The sequence below is a fragment of the Helianthus annuus genome, chromosome 4, assembly GCF_002127325.2.
Source record: "Helianthus annuus cultivar XRQ/B chromosome 4, HanXRQr2.0-SUNRISE, whole genome shotgun sequence".
NCBI lineage: Eukaryota > Viridiplantae > Streptophyta > Magnoliopsida > Asterales > Asteraceae > Helianthus > Helianthus annuus.
In genome coordinates, this window is record NC_035436.2 from 164449144 (window position 1) to 164470064 (window position 20921).

The window sequence follows — 20921 nt, forward strand, 5'->3', positions numbered from 1 at the left end:
TGCATTGATCAAGAAAGTACAAGATTTAGGTTGGAAACTTACCGAAATCGGAAGAAATCTGAGGAAAAGAGGAGGAGCACGAGCTGGTCGGTCAGAGCTTTCCAAAAGTGGAAAGGATGACAATGACAACCCTATTTATAGGCTCCAAAAGAGGAAAGGGCTGGCCGATCGGCCAGGCATCCCGATCGGACAGCCTGCTCGATCGAACAGTCCGTCCGATCGGCTGGGCTGTTCGATCGGCTGACAGCCTGATCGATCAACAGCCTGGTTCGAGTGTTCGGTGCGACGATTTTCGATATTTCGATTTCGATTGAAGATGTTACGAGTACGATAGAGTTTCCTATTCAAATTACTTTCAGTCCCAACTACTACATCTAACATACAATCTCCCGTGATTCACCCTATCCTTACGTTACCATTCGTCGTAGTTCGAGTTCGATTGTTATTCGATTTGAGATTCGAGTTTCGATTGATTTGATTGAATACCACACAAATCATAAAGTAAGCACGCACAGGTAACACATAAGGCACACACACGTATACAACAACCAGGGTTCACATAATTCGAGATTCGAGTTTGATGATAGTTAGATCGGTTTGATTACCGATTAGTTAACTTTATCGCATTGTTACTTCCTACCATTCACAGTCGTAAGTCGGTTCGCGTCGATCAATCATTCGATTACTTCGATTCTTCCTGATTACAACACTTACTCCACATAATACAAATAAAACTGAAATAGACTATCTATAGTCAAAGAAAGTCAAAGTTGACTTGGACTTTGACTTTGACTTTGACATTCGAAAACACGGGGTGTTACACCTAATCTTCGTAAAGGGTTTACCTTTTGAAGGTAAAGAACAACAGTAAAATCACCATCGAAGAACAATGGCGGAGGAGGGTGCATGTGTGCGGTGGTAGTGGGTTTTCAAAAGAAGGAATCGTACAAATGAAGCTTAACATTTTCTTGAAGGCGGGTTTATAAACCCACCAAATGTACAAACACAAAATGCATTGGTACAACAACTAATAACACATAACACCACATTTGCAAGTGGTACAACTCCCATATGCACAATTATGTTGTAAACTGATAATACATAAATTTCCTTTATTCACTTTTCTTAACCTACATTTTTTTACAATGAAATAGCTTTTTGTGTGTTCCGAATATATCGTTGTTAAGTGTGTTGTCTCTACACTTAGATTTTCAAAGACAACCAGCTGCAACGTAAAAAAAAGGTGTTACCCCGTCGCGTAACGCGGGTATACCTGCTAGTATGTATTTATACGCTTCTTATAGTATTCTAATCAAAACTAGTTATGTATTGAATGGGACTTAATAATATCATCCATCATGAAACAAACACTGAATCAAATTATTATTGAACTATGTGATGTGTATGTTACTATGAGATTAGTTCCTTTACTTAACTTACATTCTATAAAAATAATAACAAAACGTTAAGACTATGTTATAGACTTACATTTTTTCACTCCACCACGTAGACATGAAGTTTCACTCATTTATTTTTACATTTATGTGTAATGGTTTCACTACCCATTACCTTTTAAAATAACAATGAAATAAAATATATAAAAAAACAAAAAAAAAGAAAGTGGGTGATGTGTTGAATACAAAGTAGTGGACTAAACCTTCTTAGTGGGACACATGTTTTCTTTAATTGGCTACCAAAATTAACTTCCCCCTCTTTTGCACCATGTTGAAGTTTCTAGGCGTGAAGGGGCTCACGCCCAAACCCTCACCACCCCTTTTAACCTTTGTTAACGTCCCCTTGAGGTGTTTAACGTCAAAAAATAGCCACGTAAGCAAGGACATGAATCGATAATGGATGGTCCCTATCAAATTATTTACTTTTTCAAACCAATTTCAAGTGGCATTGAAGCCCTAGGTGAGTATATAAATTGCCCGATGAACTCTTTTTAACTTGGACAAATTGACATGAGAATTAACTATGGGTTGTACACATCCACGACACAAAAACTAATTTTCTCAAGACATGATTAATAGTTTCAGCTTGTCATCCCACTCAAACTCATTTTAGTCAAAGTCCATTTTGACCTGAACTCAGTGTGACCTGAACTCATTTTAACCCGTTATCCGACCCGGTTTTATAAGACGTACATAGTACCCCAACAAAATTAGTGACATGAATGCTAGTGAAAAGAATGAATGACTCCAAGGACTAATTATGTACCAAGTCAAATTTTTGAATTCTTCTAAGTACCAAGTACTAAGTGCTAACGATTCAAGCTCATGTGCAATGCACGTGTATGATAGTCATTGAAATGTCTAAGCCATACCATTGCTCACCACACATCAGTTTAGGCATATAACCAAAGACCCTAACAAAACTTATGGCTCCATTTCTAAACTTTAAATATTCACAATTACACCACAACTGATTCTTCAAGACGCCATATAGAAACGTTAGCGAGGTCCAGAAAGCTCCATTGCTTCTATTATAAACGAGGACCCTTCACGAGCATCATTGTGACTCCTAGAAAAGCTAAAAGCTCTTTCAACACATTGTTGGGCGGGTTCCGCTTGTGTCTCGTCCAAATTGCAGGGTTGACCCGCGATACTTTCTAATACCTTCATGACTTCTGACATCTTTGGTCTAGAAGTCGGGTGGGCCCGAGTGCAAAGGAGTGCAAGTTCCACAGCCTTCTCTAGCTCTTGCTCATCATAACAACCTTTAAGATCCCTGTCTATCAATACATGCAACCGCTTTTCATCATATAAAGTTCTAACCTGTATATATAAAGTCAACCAAGTCAGACATTGACCAATAGTTAAACAAAAACAAAAGTTGACTTTTGACTTTCAATTTTGAGTAAAATGCCATTTTCGTCCCCGAAGTTTGGCCAGTTTTGTGACTTTCGTCCAAAAGTTTGTTTTTCCTCATCTGGATCCAAATAGTTTGAAGACTTACCATTTTCATCCGGCTCATTAACTCTATCGATGTTACTCCGTTAAGTGAGGGGTATTTTCGTCTTTTTTGTTAACTTAAAGGGCAATCCGGTCTTTTTCATTAACTCTATCAATTTTACTCCTTTAAGTGAGGGGTATTTTCGTCTTTTTTGTTAACTTAAAGGGCAATCCGGTTTTTTTCATTGTGTACAAGCATTAGCATAATGTACAAGACCAAATTGTGCTTTAAGTTAACAAAAAAGACGAAAATACCCCTTACTTAACGGAGAAAAATGGATGGAGTTAACAAGCCAGATGAAAATGGCAAGATTTCAAACCTTTTGGATCCAGATGCGGAAAAACAAACCTTTACACGAAAGTCGCAAAACTGGCCAAACCTCAGGGACAAAAATGGCATTTTACTCTCTAATTTTTAAGTCACCATGTATGCTTACCAAATCAAGGATCATTCCCTTTTGAACCTGACCATTGCCTGCATCTAATGCTTTTTGTCCCGTTATAAGTTCCAAAAGAAGTATTCCAAAACCAAAAACGTCGGTTTTTTCAGAAGATTGACCGGTGGAGAGATATTCTGGTGCGATGTGGCCCACGGTACCACGCACCGCGGTCGTGACATGTGAATCAAGGGGGTCTAATAGCTTAGCGAGACCAAAATCACCAACGACTGCTTCAAAATTCTCGTCTAGTAAAATATTTGCAGCTTTTACGTCTCTATGGATTATTTTGGGGTTACATTGTTCATGTAAGTATAGTAGTCCTCTTGCGGCTCCAAGTGCAATATGCATTCTTCTATTCCAATCCAAAATCGGTGTTTCCCGACCACCATCTGTTTAATAAAATTCAAGTTAACGTATAAACATACTAGTATAACTTTGTGTTTATATTCTTTTCTCTAACGGTTGACTTTCGAGAGTCAAAATGTGAAATATTTAACTTGAATTTCATCTAAAAGGTGTCACCTTTCAACACAAAGATGCAACGGCACTAAACTAAATACGAACCAGTGTAATTTGGCTTTAAACTATTGAAAATATAATTTAAAAAAACACATTCGTTTTATATTTCAAAACTGTAAAGTTTGACCTCCAAAAATAGAAGTCAAGAAAAACATCCGAAGAGTAAATATAATTTTTCTGTTCCCCTCTTTCTTCTACAAAAGTTGACTTATCAAGGTCAAACAAACTATGTTATACATAGAACTTCATGTAAAGTGTATTTGACTTTTTAAGAACAAGTATAATAATATTACCTATGTAAGAATCACTATAACTTTCCTTAAAAGCGTCGAGAATGTACGATAAATAACAACATTAATCTCGAATTTCAAGTTATTAGGTTTGACAACCAAAAATAGAAAGTCAACAGTCAACATTTATATAGAAACAAAAGGATTAACTTTATTTGGTTACCTCTCAAGCGATCTGCAACGCTGCCATTTGGCATATAAGGGTAAACAAGTAATCTTTCATCAGAAGTTAAACAAAATCCGTAAAGACGTAAAAGGTTCCGGTGCAATGCCAAACTTATCATCTCAAGTTCAGTCTGAAATTGTACTTCCCCTGATAAATTAGGGTCTTTTAGTCTTTTTACCGCCACCAAACTCCTATTTACAAGACACCCTTTATAAACCACCCCAAAACCGCCTTGACCTAATATATTCTTGGAACTAAAATTCCCGGTTGCAACTTGTAGTTCACGAAATGTAAATCTCTGTAAATGACCGACGTTAAACTCATAATCTTGCTGCACTGCAAATGTTTAAAAAATAAAAAAAAAAGTTATTTTTTATCACAAAGAATGCACTATGGGATGTACAAATGTTTGATTTATAAAAAAGTTGATTATTTTATAGGAGATATACCATAGGATGTACATATAAGGCGAGATCGGTACCAATGGACTCCACAAACAAGAACCATTATAGAAGCCACGAACGTGCAAATAACTCCAAGTGTAACGGAAACGATCCAACGGTGGTGATTGTCAACTTGCTTTCCTGAGTTGCTTTCTATGCAAGTCGAACAAAAAATTATTTACTTGAGGCAAGAAAAACATATCAACAGTCACTCAACAACTGATAAGAAAGATTACCATTTGCGACTCTGGGGACGTTGACACAACTTAACGAGGATGATGAAGTGCAAAGATAATTGTTCCCAGTGATCCTGCAAAACCAGTTATTAATAAAAATATAGAGTAAATTACGTTTTTGGCCCCTATGGTTATATCACTTTTACTATATTAGACCAAAATAAGAATTTTTAACATATCTGCCCCCATGGTCTCTATAACTAACCATTTTGACCCCTAAGTCTAGAGATCATGGGGGCCAAAATGGTTAGTTATAGAGACCATGGGGGCTAAAATGGTTAGACTTAGGGGCCAAAATGGTTAGTTATAGAGACCATGAGGGCAGATATGTTAAAAATTCTTATTTTGGGCCATTATAGTAAAAGTGATATAACCACAGGGGTCAAAAACGTAATTTACTCTAAAAATATATAATATGTTCGTGTCAGCAGCATTACGTACGCCAAATCTTTAAAAACAAAAATGTTAAACCATATAATAGTCATTAACGAGCTTGATAAAGCGTATGCTTCTTATATTTCATAACAAGAACGGTAACGATACCTGTAATCTTTAGCTCTAATCTTTGGAGAGGCCCCACTGAGATTATTAAACGACACATCCCTGCAATATCCATAATATATATTCATATACATAAAGCAGAGGTCCCATTGTGAATATTTATTCCAACTTTATTGGAACAAACATAGTCGTACCAAAATTGCAAAAAAAAAAAAAAAAGAAAAAGAAAAAAAAAACCGACATACAAGAATGAAAGACCTGTGAGGTTTGCCACAGGTCCGGGAATATCCCCTGACAGCTTGTTCTTGTTTAGTCTCCTGAAAAATGTGTCCAAAAATATTAGACACGCGATGTGAATAAAAAAAGAAAATCATGAAGGGAAACTTTAGCGAAAACTTACAGATAACTTAGACGAGTTAACGAACCCAAAGAGCTCGGGATTTCGCCTACGAATTGATTACTTGATAAATCAAGAGTTTCTAGTCCTGTAAGTTTTCCAATTTCAGCTGGGATTGGACCTGATAATGCGTTGTTCTGTAGTAACCTATATGAAATGGATTTTAATTACAAAATACGGTCATCATTTGATTAACTTAGAAAACCTAAGGATACATTTAATAAACTTACAATGTGCGAAGACGTCCTAAATTTCCAATGCTTGGGGATAACGTGCCTGCTAATCCGGTACTAGCCATTTCACTGAGAAGCATTTATGACAATATTAAAAAAAGTTAGATGCACAATGATGTAGATAGACTACATTTCGACGTCAAAGTCGGTTTTAATATCTGAAATGATAATGCTTCTTACACATGCTACAATCGAATTTTTTTTGTATTGTCAATGTAAAGGAAGTCAAAATCTTGAATTTGAAAATGGTCAACTGAATCTTTGAACCATCATATTGAACTATTTATTAAAAATTAACCATCATTCTTGCCAAAATGACAATGACACACTGTAATTTACAAGAAGAGTTAACTTCCGTTTTGCTCCCTGTGGTTTGGTCATTTTAACGGTTTTGCCCCAATCATTTAAAAACGGCCATTTTCCTCCTTGATGTTTCGATCTTGTCGCCAGTTTGCTCCCCGGCTATAACTCCATCCATATTGTATGTTAACTGAAAGGGTATTTTGGTAATTTCAAGCACCCTTACGTTATACTTGAAATTACCAAAATACCCTTCTAGATAACATACAATATGAATAGAGTTAGAGCCGGGGAGCAAACTGGCGACAAGATCGAAACATCAAGGAGGAAAACACCCGTTTTTAAATGATTAGGGCAAAACAGTTAAAGTGACTAAACCACAGGGAGCAAAACGGAAGTTAACTCTTACAAGTTACAAGAATAAGTGATTTCACACAAATATATTGGAAATGAAACTACTAAAAAAGAATTATTAGCATGACACTTCAGGGATGTTTGGATATGCTTTGAAATAGCTAATCATTGAGAAAAATGTGGATTACCCAACTATCCTAACTTTAAACAATGATAATCATTTAAAATACACAAATCCAAACATCTTTTACTGTTCTAAATATACACTTAAATATAAAAAGCTTGAGAAAGTTGAATACTAACAGAGAAATTACAAAACCCTCGGAAGAACAAGCAACCATGTTCCAAGTACAAGGATCAACAGAATTAATATCCCATCCATCAAGCACATGATACTCATCAATCATTTTACCCTTCATAGACATCAATGCAGCCACTGTCAAAACAAAAAAAAAACATCTTCAACTATTACAACTAAATAAGCCTCAAAACACATTCTTAACCAACCAAAACTCAAATCAAAAGATGGGTTTTTATAAAAATGCAATCTTTATTGTTTTTGTTCCTTTTTGCAGTGTACCCAAAATGACTACCTTCATAATACAAGTAATTAAGCCTCAAAACACATTCTTACCTAACCAAAACCCAAATCAAAAGATGGGTTATTATAAAAATGCAATCTTTTTTGTTTTTTTGTGTTTCTTTTTGCAATGCACACAAAATGAACTAATGATTACCTTCATAATTGACACCTTTTGGAGAAAGAAGACTGTCAGAAGCACCCACCATTGAAACCAAAACCCTAAATAAAACCAGAACCCACAACATTACAAATTTCATATTCAATTTCTGGCAAAAAGACCTAAAGAAATGAGTGAAAATGTGTTGGTTTGTTTGTTTCTAAAAGCAAAATGTTGTGTTTTTTGTTGATCTTCTTGGAATGAAGTTCCTCGAGTAACTAACTAAAGTGATAAAAATTGATATTGTTGCTAGTGGTTTTTAATGTTTATGAGTAAAGAAATGAGCATTGGGAGTGATGTTGGGAAATTCAAAATGATTTGAGAAGAAAGAGAGAGATTATTGAGATTTGAAAAATGACACAAGATGAGATGGTTCCCTTGTCTTTCTGTCATGGGTCAACTGACAAATTTCCTATTACTTGATTGTCAGAGCTCTGTATTCTCAAATCTTGCTGACACTCATTTCTGTTTTCGTATGAAAAAATATATTATATTATATTATTTGATAAATTAATGTTTGCATAAAATATACGGCATTTGGAGATCTAAATGGGTCAATACTTTCTATAATTTGAGGATGATAGATGATGATGATATATGTTTTATATTCAGCAAAATAAAATAAAATAAGAAACCTTTGTGAACAACCTAATAAAATGAACTAAGGCCATGGGGTATGGGGCTTGGGTTGGGGTAAAACGCTCAAGCCACCATCCTGGGTGGGCTTGGGTTGGGGCGTGGCCCCTTGGGGCTTGGCTTTTAGGCGGGGCGTGGGGCGGAATGGCCAAGCGAGCTGACGGTATTTCATTGGCTCACCCTGCCACGTCAGGCGGCTAATTCAAATTTTGAATTTAAAAATTCAAACGGTCCCCCATACCACCAAACCGCCACCCCGGTCTCCCAACATCCTCTATATATTTGTAACCCCCAACCCACTGGTCCCCCCATCCCACGAACCGAAACCCCACCGGCTACCCATTCTTGAACCCGCTACCCCACTGGTCCCCCCATCCCACGAACCCAACACCGCTATGGCATCCTGGACCCGTGAAGAAGAAATGGCACTCGTCACTAGCGTCGTCGACGCTATGAAGGGGCGGCCACCGGGCCGAACAAAATATCGGACGGAAGCATTCGCGGCCTACCGACATAACGTCGGTAACAACCGCCACAACCTCAACGCGTGCCAACATAAATGGCGCGAGCTACGGCCCAAGCTCGAGCGTTTCAAGGCTTACTACGAAGCCGTTCCCGGTGGCGAGTTAAGCCACGAGGACCAGGTGGCGGTGGCGAACATAGAGTTTCGAGGCAAGGAAAACAAGGCGTTCGACAAGATCGACCTTTTTGAAAAATTTTTAACGCTCTAGGTTTGTTTATTTTGTAATTTTTAGAAATTATGTAATTTTTAGGATTATGTAATTTTTAAAATTTTAATGAAGTTGTAGGTTTTTTTATAAATGTTGTGTGATTTTTTATAAATTTTTTGTATTTTTTTTTAAAAAACCATTCTGCCACGCGGTGCACCCAACCCAAGCTCAACCCACGCCCCACCATACCCCGCGGACACGTAACCAGGCAGTGGGGGGCTCCCTTTACACGTGTCAGCAAATGCCCCAACCCAAGCCCAACCCCCGCCCCACCATACCCCACGGTCTAAACTGCTCGGCGTTCGTTGCTCGCTCGACACTTGTTTGAAAATTGCTCGGAAAATGCTCGTTTGATTTGACGCTCGGTTGTAAACGAGCCGCTCTGCTCGGTTCGGTTTGTAAACGAGCCAAGCATGAGCAAAGGTCCGTTCGGCTCGGTTCGGCTCGAATTATAATTTTTAGTTAGTATATATATATATACATAGGGGAAGGTTCAAATGAAAACCACTAGTTATTGTGAAAACTAGAAAACTAACTAAAACCCACTAAAAAGGAGGGGGGAAGACTTTTAATGAAGAAAGGGTAAAATTGGAACAAAAAATATATAACTTTTCAAACATTTCCCATTTCTCCATACGTTATCATTTTAAAACAAAAATGGCACCATAAGATCACAAATTTTCTTATCTTTCATTCAAGTATATTCGAGCATATTTTTTATGACATAAAAAAAGATTTATGGTGTCGTCTTGTTTTCAATACTATTATTATAGTAGTGCACATGTGCAATATAACATGTACTACAATGTGCATTACATGCTTAAAATTAGCTTTTTGATTCTAGTTTAGCTTTTAGGGTTAGTTTTTTTGGAGGTTTAGGATTAGGATTAGGTTTTTGGGTGTGGGGGGGAGGGGGGTTTAGGTTTTTGGGGGGTGGGGGTGGGGGGGTTAGGTTTTTTTCGGGTTTATGTTTAGGGTTTAGTTTTAAGTTTTCGGGAGGGTGGGGGTGGGGGGGTTTAGGTTTTTTTTTTTTTTTTTTTTTGGGGGGGGGGGGTTAGGCTTTTGGTGGGAGGGTGAATTTAGGTTTTTTTTTTGGGGGGGGGGGGGGGGGGTTAGGTTTTTGGGGGGTGTCGGTGGGGGGTGGGTTAAGTGGTTTAGGCTTTCCGTATTAGTGCACATGTGCAGTACAACCAAAAAAAAATTTTTTTTTTTTTTTGAAATTTTTTTTCCATATATAAAAAGTAGCGATTTTTCTAAAAAATTGTAAAAAAAAAAAAAATTTGTATGTTTTTTAGGTTTTTTTAGACTTTTTTAGTTAGTTTTCGAGTTTTCACAATAAAAGTGGTTTTCATTTGAACCATCCCCTATATACATATACACATACATACATAAACATGTATATACACAAATACAAATTATACATATATAGACATACACACCTATATATATACACACATACATATATACTTAAATATAAATTAAATTTATAGTTTTATATATACCACTCTATTAGATTTTGGTCAATTATATACAAATTCAGAACTATATCTATACGTACTAGCTCAATCACGCCAATAAAAAAATTAATATCAAATCTAAAAGTTAAACCCTAAATAGATAAACAACAGTCTGCTCATCGCCTCAACGTTTCATGTCGTTACCCTAAGTCAATCGTCTCTTGCTCTCAACGTCATTGTTCGTGCAATATGATCATCGCCTCGTCGGCCACAACATTGTTATTCATAAGAAAAATATTATGCCATGAAATGTGCTTGTTTTTAAGACATGAAAACTTGAGACCCCACATTGTCACTATCTCTCTCAGCAAATTTAAATCGGGCGACACGGTTGTCCAAATCGCTCGAACTTTGCTAGTCGCTCGCTCGAAATATTTACTGCTCGGAAAATGCTCGCTTGATTTGTGGCTCGGTTTTAAATGAGCCGCTCCGCTCGGTTCGGTTTGTAAACGAACCAAGCACGAGCAAAGGTCCGCTCGGTTCGGCTCGGCTTGTGAACAACCCTAAAATGAACTAACCTAGCATGTATTTTTAAGAATAAATTACAAGTTTTGTCCTTTATGTTTACATCAAATTTCAGGTGTTTTCCTTTTGGCCAAAAGTTGACAGGCGATGTCCTTTACCTTTCAAAATCTTGCATGTTTTGTCATTTAGGCCAAACCTGGTTAGAAATCTCAGTTAAAAAATGTCATGTGCAATGCATATGAGGGTAAAATGGTCATTCCCTCTCAACTCTTTTAATTCCCCATTTATAACCCCACTAAACTACCTGTGTTCAACTGTTCATAACCCCTCCCGGATCTCCGATCATCAGAATATCTTTCCGGCGGTCATCTACTCATCTTCCCTTTTAATTCCTGTCACACATCCTCTATATATTGATCTATCTGTCAAAACCAGATGGTAACCATCGGAAACAGTCAATTTCTAGGTCTTCAACCTTCAACCAAGAGATTCATCGTTCTAACAAAGGCGTCACCGCCGCTACTCCGTCGTCATCACTTGCTGCTCAGGCGATCAGAGCCTCCGCCGCTCATCATGACTCTTCTCTCTCCTCTGCTTACTTCAGCTCTGTTAAAGACCGATCTAAGGTTTTATGCTCTTGATCTCGTAATTTGTTAGTTAAATCATGCGTAGAGTGATGCACTTTGTTAGAAGTTGAAATTCGTTTCAGATTTTGATCTTCAATGTTCGTTTTAGACTACTTTTAGTTATAGAATGAGGAATTGAAACGGTTGAGAGGGAATGACCATTTTACCCTCACGTGTATTGCACATGACATTTTTTAACTGAAGGGCAAAACGTACAAGATTTTGAAAGGTAAAGGATACCGCCTGTCAACTTTTGGCCAAAAGAACAGCACCTGAAATTTGATGTAAAAATAAAGGACAAAACTTGTAATTTACTCTATTTTTAATATATTTTGACTTTGTAATATTGAAAAAAAAAATTAAGCAATTCTCCTTAGAAGTCACATGTGTGTCTTGATATAATTGGTATGTACCACATCTGGCATTTAGAGTTTTACCTAAGTCTATATCCAAGTTGTAGCATATGAGGCTACTCGGTATGGAGGAGGCAAGTCTTTGAAAGATGCTTTTTCACGTTATCATCATGTCGGCATTCAAGAAGGATACCCTTTCAAGGATGGACCAAAGGAAATGGAGGATGAGTCTCTCCCACTTATTTTTTTTTTTAAATTCAACATGTTTTTTTTTTAACATTTACTAAGTTAAAAAATAAAATCATTAATATTTAAAAACAAACATTACATAACTTTAAAAAAAATACTAGATTGGTAAAAATAAAAACTCCTAAGAATTCCATTTTTAGTGATTTTTTCTTTCATTTTACGCAAAACTGCTCGGGCTTCTTCCGGATACGAGTTGATATCGATTGTCATCATCTCCCATTCTTTTAGTTCGCGTTTGGGTTCGGGTTGTTGGATTGTATGGATCCATGGAAAAATTTATAAAAAAAAGTGAAGAATTTTATAAAGTTGAGAGAGAGTTTGGGTCGAAGTGGTTTAAAAAATAGGGTGAAAGATGTGTATTTAAAGGTAAAATAATTAATTTTTTTTCTTTATAAAAGTAGTCGTTGCATTTAATAAGAAATTGATTTTTAAAAAAAAAAAACTATCCGTTGAGCGGTATTAAAGGGGTGAGGTGGAGGGCCGGCACAAACGTCTTGGCCAAGACGGAGAGGACGACAACGGCTAGGGGGAAACGGTGTTGGGGACCAGCGTCGGGGCTAGACGGGCCAAGGCCGTCCCCCTACCGAGTAGCCTGAATAAACTTCATTTCATCCTCTCTAGAGTCTAGCTATAAGTAGCTCTACAATAAATGAAACTTTATCGGTATATATAATGTATAACACAAGTATGTTTTAGAATATTCAAAAGTTATGATTTTTTGCTTTAATACATAAGGTACAATCTAAAATGAGGATAAATTAGTATTCTAAACGTTAATTACATTTTAATTCTCTCATCTTAATTACACTTAATCACTTACCTTTAACAAAAATATGGATAATTAGTTATTAGTTACACTTTATTCCCGTATAAAAAACTAACTATCGCCATGATTTTTAAACGGTTATAACTTTTTTGTACGTTGATATTTAAAAAAAAAATACCCAATAAACACAAGTATTTTATTCTCTTTAATTTGAGTATAACATTGCTATAGTATTTTAAATAAAAAATTGATATGTTGCGTGATTAATAGTGTCTAAGGGGGAACAAGAACTGAATTATTAACCGAAATTGAATAAAAAACAAACGTAACTGAACCGTAATCAACTAAAACCGGAATTAACTGAAAACCGATAATCGAAACTCGCATTAACCAAAACCGACTATCGATTTTTTGTACCATCGTTTAACCAAAATTAACCAAAACCGCGAGGGGGGGGGGGGGTGTTTAGGTTTTTGGGTTGCGGTGGGGTGGGGTGGGGGTGGGTGTTTAGGTTTTGGGTGGTGGCGAGTAGGTTTATTTTGTTGTGTTCACATTGGTTCTCGTGGTTCTCACAATAAGGGTGGTTCTCAAATGAACCCTACCCTATATATACATATATATATATATAAAGTGTATCGTACAAAATGTATTAACTTACGAAGCGTACGCTATTTATAAATAGAGAGAAAAAGTGTATCGTACAAAATGCCTTAATGTACGAAGCGTACGCTATAGCAAGTTTACATGTTATAACCCAGAAAGGAAATCTCGCACGTTGAAAAAAACCAAAGATCGCATGTTAAAAAAATTTCGCATGTTAAAAAAATAATTTCACATGTTAAAAAAATTGCATGTTGCTGAAAAAAACCAAAATTGCATGTTCAAACAAAACATCGCATGCTGATACTGCATCTCATACGCAGCGTTAAGGCAATTACACAATAATCGGCCTATATATATATATAGGGTGGGGTTAGTGTAAAAAGGGGTGATTTTATGAGAAGTGTAAGAAGTGTTTTAAGCCTTTAGATCTTGTAGTTAATGGTTGAGATCAAGGAGGGCTTAAAATAGTGTCTTTTTATATTGTATTGTTTAAATAAAGAAAATGTCCTTAACTTTAATGCACATGCTAGTTCCACCCATCTTTTTTGAACGTCAATAACTTTTTATACGTAACGTTTTTAAAAAAAAATTACACCATAATAACAAGTTTTTTATCTTTAATATGAGTACCATATTGTTATATTTATATAGATAAAAAAATTGCGTATAACATGATATGAAGCCTACTGGAATGCAGGTTTAAAACACCATACGAAGAACATATACTAGAATGCAGGTGTAAAACATCATGAATGCAGGTGTAAATGCAAGTGTAAATGCAGGTTTAAAACACCATGCGAAAAACATACGAAGAATACATACTGGACTGAAGGTTTAAAACACTCTGAATGCAGGTTTAAGACACCATACGAAGAACACAGAATGTACTGCAGGTTTAAAGCACCATGAATTCAGGTTTAAGGGTATGTTTGGCATGGAGCTTTTAGGAGCTTCTAGCTTTAAGCTTTTAAGAAAAAGCTCCTACTTAATAAAAAGTTTTGTTTGTTTGAAGAAGCTTTAAGCTTTTAGGTTAGGAGCTTGAAGCTTTTGGTTGAACGCTACTACTAGTAGCGTTTAGAAGGAGCTACAAGCTTTTAGAGAAAAATAACTATTTTAACCTCTCAAAATAAGAAACTTTTTAATGCACCAACTTTCTAAATTTTTAGTTATGTCCATTTTAGTAATTTTATACATTTTATTAAAAGCTCCAGCTACTCTACCAAACACCAAATATATCTAAAAAGCTACAGCTACTAGCTACCAGCTACAGCTACCAGCTTCCAGCCACCAGCTACCAGCTTTCAGCTACCAGCCACTAGCTAGTTTTGCCAAACATACCCTAAAACACCATGAACACAGGTTTAAAACACCACACATAATGTGCAGTGCAATCATTCCAGATGTTAAAACACCATGGTTGTATTACGATTCAAGTTGTGGTGTTTTTGGAATCTGAATAGTGTTTTATACTTCCAGAATAATCAAAATCATTCTAGATGTTAAAACACTATGACTGTATTGGATCCAAGCTGTAGTGTTTTCTGGAATTTGTAAGGTATTTTATACTTGTGAATTAACAAAAATGTTGATATGAATTTTATGGATTAAACAATGGTTGAGACCATAATTCGACAGAAAGATACCAAATATATGTTTCCTAAAATCTCTCAAAACAGTTATGAAAAGATTTTGTTAATTAAAATGACTGTTATTGAATTTAATATATTACCCACAATCTCTAATTTTAATTAAAGACACATGCCTTACCATATTATTTCTTACACTTCTCACACACTTGTCACTTTTTATAGTATCTTTAATCTATATATATACAACATAAGAAGAAAATGAAGAGCTAGTATGTGTAAAAGATGGAGATATAGGATAAGACGATAAGTGGGAGAAAGATGGGGCCATAAGCTCCAGTAGGGATGCGCTCGATACCAACCGGTACGGGTACCCAAAATACTGGTATTGAAATTTCTAAAAAATGGGTACCGGACTACCGGTACCGAAAATACCCAATACGGTACGGTTCGGACCAGTATTTGAAGGTAAAAACCAGTAAATATCAGTACCAGACCAGTACAAATAATGCTAAATGTCAATCGATATCAAAAATCATGTCGGTTACTATTTGCTCATCCTAAGCTCCAGGAGAATGGTGGGGGAGGGGAAGCATGGACTCCCCTTGTGGCTGGTGCCCTCCCTTACAAAGGAAAGGGTATGAGCCATATCAAGCCCAATGGGCCTCACATGTCTAAAAGACTAAAACCAAGTTATATGCTAAGCTCAATTCAGAACTCCAGTCATCACCTCTCAATATCCATTTAGTATTTAGTTGGGTCACAGGTCATGTTATTAACGATCCAATCTGATCCGTCATTCCGTCCCATCGACAAACCTTGATGTATCTAGACGTAGCATTTTCGACTAAGTTACCTACCAATGAGTCGCTTCAAGTAAAGTCTACAGGTAAATAATCAAAATCGGTAGAAAAACGGGTTGAACATGTCAAAAGTAGCCCAAAGCCCAAATTCCACGGCCGTTGCAACACCAAAGGGTATTTTACATAACAGGTAACCATGGCATCTGCCGAAAATACAGAACATACTTGTATTGTATAACTAGGGTCGAAAGCGCAAGAAACAACCAAAACTCCAAACCTTTCGGTTCTACCATCTCTTGTATTTAATTCTAGCTAATGCATAATTTTAAATCTTGCAGAAACAAAAAACATATACAACCAACTTCTCGTTTCTTCAGACAAACATAGACGGATTGACACATACAAAAGACCACCTTAAATATCTATGACCCCACAACACCCTGCGGAACCTGCATATTCATTTGCTTCTTCACATAATCCGGAATTAACCTGTTGATGAGCTCCATAGATGCTCCTGCTAACTGAATAACCGCCAAAAAGAATATATAAATAAATAAATACTAACAATAACAATAATAAATGAATTGACTAACATGTACAATACCTCTTGTTTGAAGTCGAAGAGAGGAGGTAACGGTCGGCCATTTGGTAGGTGAACATTAGGTTGGCGCAGCTCATCAAAAAACGGATGTGCTATCGCTTCAAGCTAATAATAATCCAAAAATTAAGAGTAAATTAATTAATTAATTAATATAATATATTAATATATCATGACTTTATTTAAAATAAACTTACAGCATTGCAGCGAAGACTTGGAGAGTACTGTAGAAGGCGAGAAGCGAGATCAATTGCTTCAGGAGGCATCCGCTTGTGAAAAACCTTAAAACAAACAGAAAATAGATTACACGTCACATTAAATTTACATAAATCAACAACTACTAAATCATACATACCTTATGCCATGGATGAGCCTTAATTTGCGGAAATCTGAAATCGTTGTAGTTCGGGTTCATGCAACGGATTTCTTCTCGAGTTGGTGTGCCCAAAACCTGATACAAACCAACCATAAAAAATTATAAAATTATTATAAGATAAGATTTTATATCGTTATTGACTTATTGATTGATTACTGCACCTTGATGATCTCCACAAGCTGATCCACCGCATTTTCTCCGGGAAATAGAGGCTGTAAGAGCATTAATTTTAGTAAATGGTTATTGAAATGTTATGACAACGGTTGTTTAAGTTGCGAACCTGTCCGAGAAGAAGTTCGGCCAGAATGCAACCAGCAGACCAAATATCGATTGAAGTGGTGTATTCCGTAGCGCCAAAAATGAGTTCTGGTGCACGATAGAAACGTGAACATATGTATGATATGTTCGGTTCTCCCCTCACCTAACCACAGTCAAATATATGGTCAAATATGACGTCTAAATCCCAAGAAAAAAAATACTTCTATGAACAAGTAACGTACTAGCATTTTTGCACTTCCAAAATCACAAATCTTGACTTGGTGAGTCAAAGGGTCCACCTGTGGAAAAGTAAATAAATAAGCTTTAAGAGACTCATAAAATATCAAAATGAGAACAAAAAAAGAGTAAAGTACACGGAAGGTTCCTGTGGTTAACCAAAATTTTGGATTTAGTCCCTAGCTTTCCCAAAGTACACGGATGGTCCCTGTGGTTTGTACTTTGTAACACATTTAGTCCCCAACTTTTACCAAAGGTACATGGATGATCCATGTGGTTTCCACTTCATAACACATTTAGTCACTAAAAGTTGGAGACTAAAAACGTTACAAAGTGCAAACCATAAGGACCATTCGTGTACTTTTGGCAAAGGTTGAGGACTAAATGCGTTATAAAGTGCAATAGGGACCATCCGTGTGCTTTTGGAAAGCTAGGGACTAAATCCAAAATTTCGGTTAACCACAGGGACCGTCTGTGTACTTTACTCATAAAAACAAAGAAAAAAAAATCTCACCAAAACGTTCTGAGGTTTCAAGTCCCTGTGGCATACTCCGGTAACCATGTGCATGTACGCCAGGCCCCTAAAGATCTGAAATGTTTACTCGTTAGTCCCCGTTAAAAGAAAGAAACAAAACCGGCCATTGTGATGAAGGAAAAAAAGTAAAACTCACTTGATATGTATAAAGTTTCACGTAAATAAGGGGCATGCTTTGGTGTAGATTTTCATAATGTTTTAAAACTCGATAAATCGTCTCCGGGACGTATTCCATGACTAGGTTTAAAAAAACCTCGTCTCTGCTTGTAGTAGAAAAGAAACAATGTTTTAAGGAAACGACGTTTGGGTGGTCCATCGCGCGCATTAATTGCAACTCGCGGTTCTTGTATCTTCGGTCTTGCAAAACCTTTTTTATCGCAACGGTTTCTCCAGTTTCTAAGCATTTTGCCTGAAATAGTAAAAGATTAGAAAAAAAATAGTAAAACACATATATGATAAGTTTAACAGAAAGAAACACTATTCATGTACCTGGAAAACGGTTCCAAAAGATCCGGTCCCTACAACACGCTCTGCCATGTAACTAAGGGTCTGCACAAAGTGGAAATAATCTATTTAAAAATTTGGAAATTTGATAATGATTATGATTTAACCAAAATGTATATGTGTACGTCACGAGAAGGTTGGACCGATACGCAATTAATACAGGATTGACCAATCAAACATGATTACAGTTGACCAATAGGACTCGCTTTCAAGAACCGAATACAAGATTCAGAACAGTGATGCGATTTTAACACAAAACTCTATACGAAATGAAGCGTACTGCGTACCTGTTTCGGTTCTCCATTCTTGCCTCCGATTGTGGTTGATATGATGTGACCAGCTTCTGCTTCATTCCCATCGACAACAGGAGCCGACATTTCCTGCAACATTTAAAATGTAATCTAGTCGAACGATAACTGATGTTCTTTAAGAAGAACAAATGCCCAAAAATACCCTTTTTGTTACTTTATTAGTAAAATATATAACAATCAAGAACGCGCCGTTTCAACTTCCTTTTCTTTTCCTTACTCTACTATTTTAGTCCTGCTCTCTCACTGAAACGATATAGAACATTATCTATCGAAAAACATAAAGGAATCTATTTTTTTCAATGTTTGTATAGCAAAACCGTTATCGTTAGAAGTTTAAATAATTCTTGAAACCTTATAAGTTATAACTAATTTGATCTCATGATACCTAGAAGCAAGTTTTAGCAACAAAAAAAAATTCAAAGAAAAAAAAAACACACCATGGTACCAGATCGACTCAACGAATCAAGAACACATAAACACAACTCAAACAAACATAAACTTCAAACACAAATCAAAACCCTACAACACACAACTGATCCAGCAAGAACCAACTAACAACAGCCCAAAACCCAACACAAATCACTAGATCATTACACACCTCTGAAACCCTAATTACAAACCTAACACACTACAACTCACCTTCACCAAACCATCACATTCACATCAAATAAAAAGTACCCATCTTACAAATCAAGCCCTAACTTCATAAAAAGATTCAAGAATCAAGAAACAGAAACCCTAACCTCAATTCTTGATGACCCAACACAGTTAGACTAATCTTTATACAAATCCATTGAAGACCCACAAATTTATAGGGAAAAAGAAAGGGTTTTAACAGAAGAAAGGGTTGGAAACATACCTTGGCACCGGGCATTCCGGGCTCCGGCGAGGTGAGCGTGACGGCAAAAAGGAGAAAAATTAGTTTTCCTCTTTTGGTGGGTTAAAGAAAAGCAAAAAGGAATCCTTTTTTATTAAATTTTCCGGTCATAAAGAGACCCCATGACACAAACAATTACATGTGAATACAGCTCCACTCTCTTTTGGTATGTTCTGAGGTGATGAGAGAGAATGTGAGCAAACGCTATTTCTGTTGCTTTACCCCACAAAAAATTTAGAAAGATAATAAAAAAGGAGTCTTTTTTATGCTTTTTTATTTATCATGCTTTCGACCTTCTACTCTAGTTTGCAAAATTCATGTGAATTGTGGAATGATGTTTTGTATGGAGTGAGATTGGACATTTTTTGTTTTGATTCTTGATGGTAAGATGGTGTGAAAAGTATTATTTGGTGAGGGTATCGTAAATCTGAACATTTTGGGCCGCGTACCTAGAATTACATTAGGAGAGACGGCGCGCTACCTTGTAATCCGTGGTGGTTGACGTTTTACGCGTGAAACAGCGCCGCCACTGAAGTTCACCACGCGTGGTGGTCATAACGCGTGTTGGTGACAACGTGTGGTGATGATCAGTGCCGAAGCTTGAAAAAAAACGTTTGGGGGTCGGAAGGTAACGAACCTAAAAAAAAATTTTATCGCGTAGTTTCGAGGTGTATGTTCGGGTCGGACGTCGGTGATTCGATTCGGGTCGGGTCGGGTCAAACATTAATATTAAATAAAAAACGTTCTCAAACATTAAAATCGGACCAATTTTATCGCGTAGTTATGATTTTATTCTTCCCAGCATAATCTAATAACACAAGTTAACAAAACAAATCACCCTAAATTGCAAATTCTTATAGTTACATAAAGATTCAACAAGTTTAGGGCAAAAAATCGGACCAATTTCACCCCTAATTTCAACCTAAATCATATAAATTGAAGCCATAAATTAAACTTAAAGATTAAAGACACATACCTTGAAGATTGAAGAAGTCGAACTCGAACAAGACCACAAGTAGCGCAGCCTTTCTATTCTTTTGTCCTCGTCTCCTCGGCAGTCAACGATTCCAGCGAACAAGACCACAAAAGCGCTGTTTTTTTTTTGTTTTTCTGAGTGTTCTGTTGATCTATTCGTAATCCCCCCAAATCCAACGATTTGGGTTTTTTTTTTTGGATAGAATGTTAGGTGGGCTTTTAATTTTGTCTTTATATAATAATTTGGGCTATAATAAACATAACAGTCTAATTTGGGCTACATAAATAAACTTTTTTTATAAAACCAAGGGGTCGAAAACGTATATACCTAAACTTTTTTTT

At 36.4% G+C, this 20921-nt stretch overlaps 2 protein-coding genes across 3 annotated transcripts; both read right to left on the bottom strand.

The window, feature by feature from the left end:
• Nucleotides 1-2264: 2264 nt before the first annotated feature.
• On the bottom strand, nt 2265-8050 carry LOC110937159 (probable LRR receptor-like serine/threonine-protein kinase At5g45780). The gene is made up of 11 exons (XM_022179568.2): nt 7571-8050; nt 7137-7269; nt 6177-6248; nt 5950-6093; nt 5795-5866; nt 5592-5651; nt 5049-5122; nt 4819-4965; nt 4367-4705; nt 3392-3783; nt 2265-2777 (listed from the first exon to the last, which is right to left on the bottom strand). Exons 1-11 carry the CDS (start codon nt 7671-7673, stop codon nt 2454-2456), a joined length of 1860 nt encoding a protein of 619 aa, XP_022035260.1. The 5' UTR covers nt 7674-8050; the 3' UTR covers nt 2265-2453.
• Nucleotides 8051-16067: 8017 nt separating this feature from the next.
• On the bottom strand, nt 16068-19831 carry LOC110937157 (shaggy-related protein kinase iota). 2 transcript variants are annotated; one of them, XM_022179567.2, is made up of 12 exons: nt 19587-19831; nt 18704-18796; nt 18402-18461; nt 18049-18321; nt 17892-17966; nt 17383-17439; nt 17163-17303; nt 17044-17094; nt 16862-16957; nt 16704-16787; nt 16513-16614; nt 16068-16429 (listed from the first exon to the last, which is right to left on the bottom strand). In XM_022179567.2, the coding sequence occupies exons 1-12, from the start codon at nt 19599-19601 to the stop codon at nt 16331-16333; spliced, it is 1146 nt and encodes a 381-aa protein (XP_022035259.1). In that variant the 5' UTR covers nt 19602-19831; the 3' UTR covers nt 16068-16330. The 2 variants fall into 2 exon arrangements, with proteins under 2 accessions (XP_022035259.1, XP_035844482.1); XM_035988589.1 differs by lacking the exon at nt 17383-17439 and having other exon boundaries at nt 19587-19826.
• Nucleotides 19832-20921: the final 1090 nt, after the last annotated feature.

Coding starts and splice junctions, on each gene's coding strand:
- LOC110937157 (XM_022179567.2), bottom strand. Junction 17,304..17,382: donor TTGGAAGTGCAAAAATGCTA/GTACGTTACTTG, acceptor GACTGTGGTTAG/GTGAGGGGAGAACCGAACAT. Junction 16,958..17,043: donor AGCTTGTGGAGATCATCAAG/GTGCAGTAATCA, acceptor GGTTTGTATCAG/GTTTTGGGCACACCAACTCG.
- LOC110937159 (XM_022179568.2), bottom strand. CDS start 7,673: ATGAAATTTGTAATGTTGTGGGTTCTGGTTTTATTTAGGGTTTTGGTT. Junction 4,966..5,048: donor CGTCCCCAGAGTCGCAAATG/GTAATCTTTCTT, acceptor CGACTTGCATAG/AAAGCAACTCAGGAAAGCAA. Junction 4,706..4,818: donor CCTTATATGTACATCCTATG/GTATATCTCCTA, acceptor AAACATTTGCAG/TGCAGCAAGATTATGAGTTT.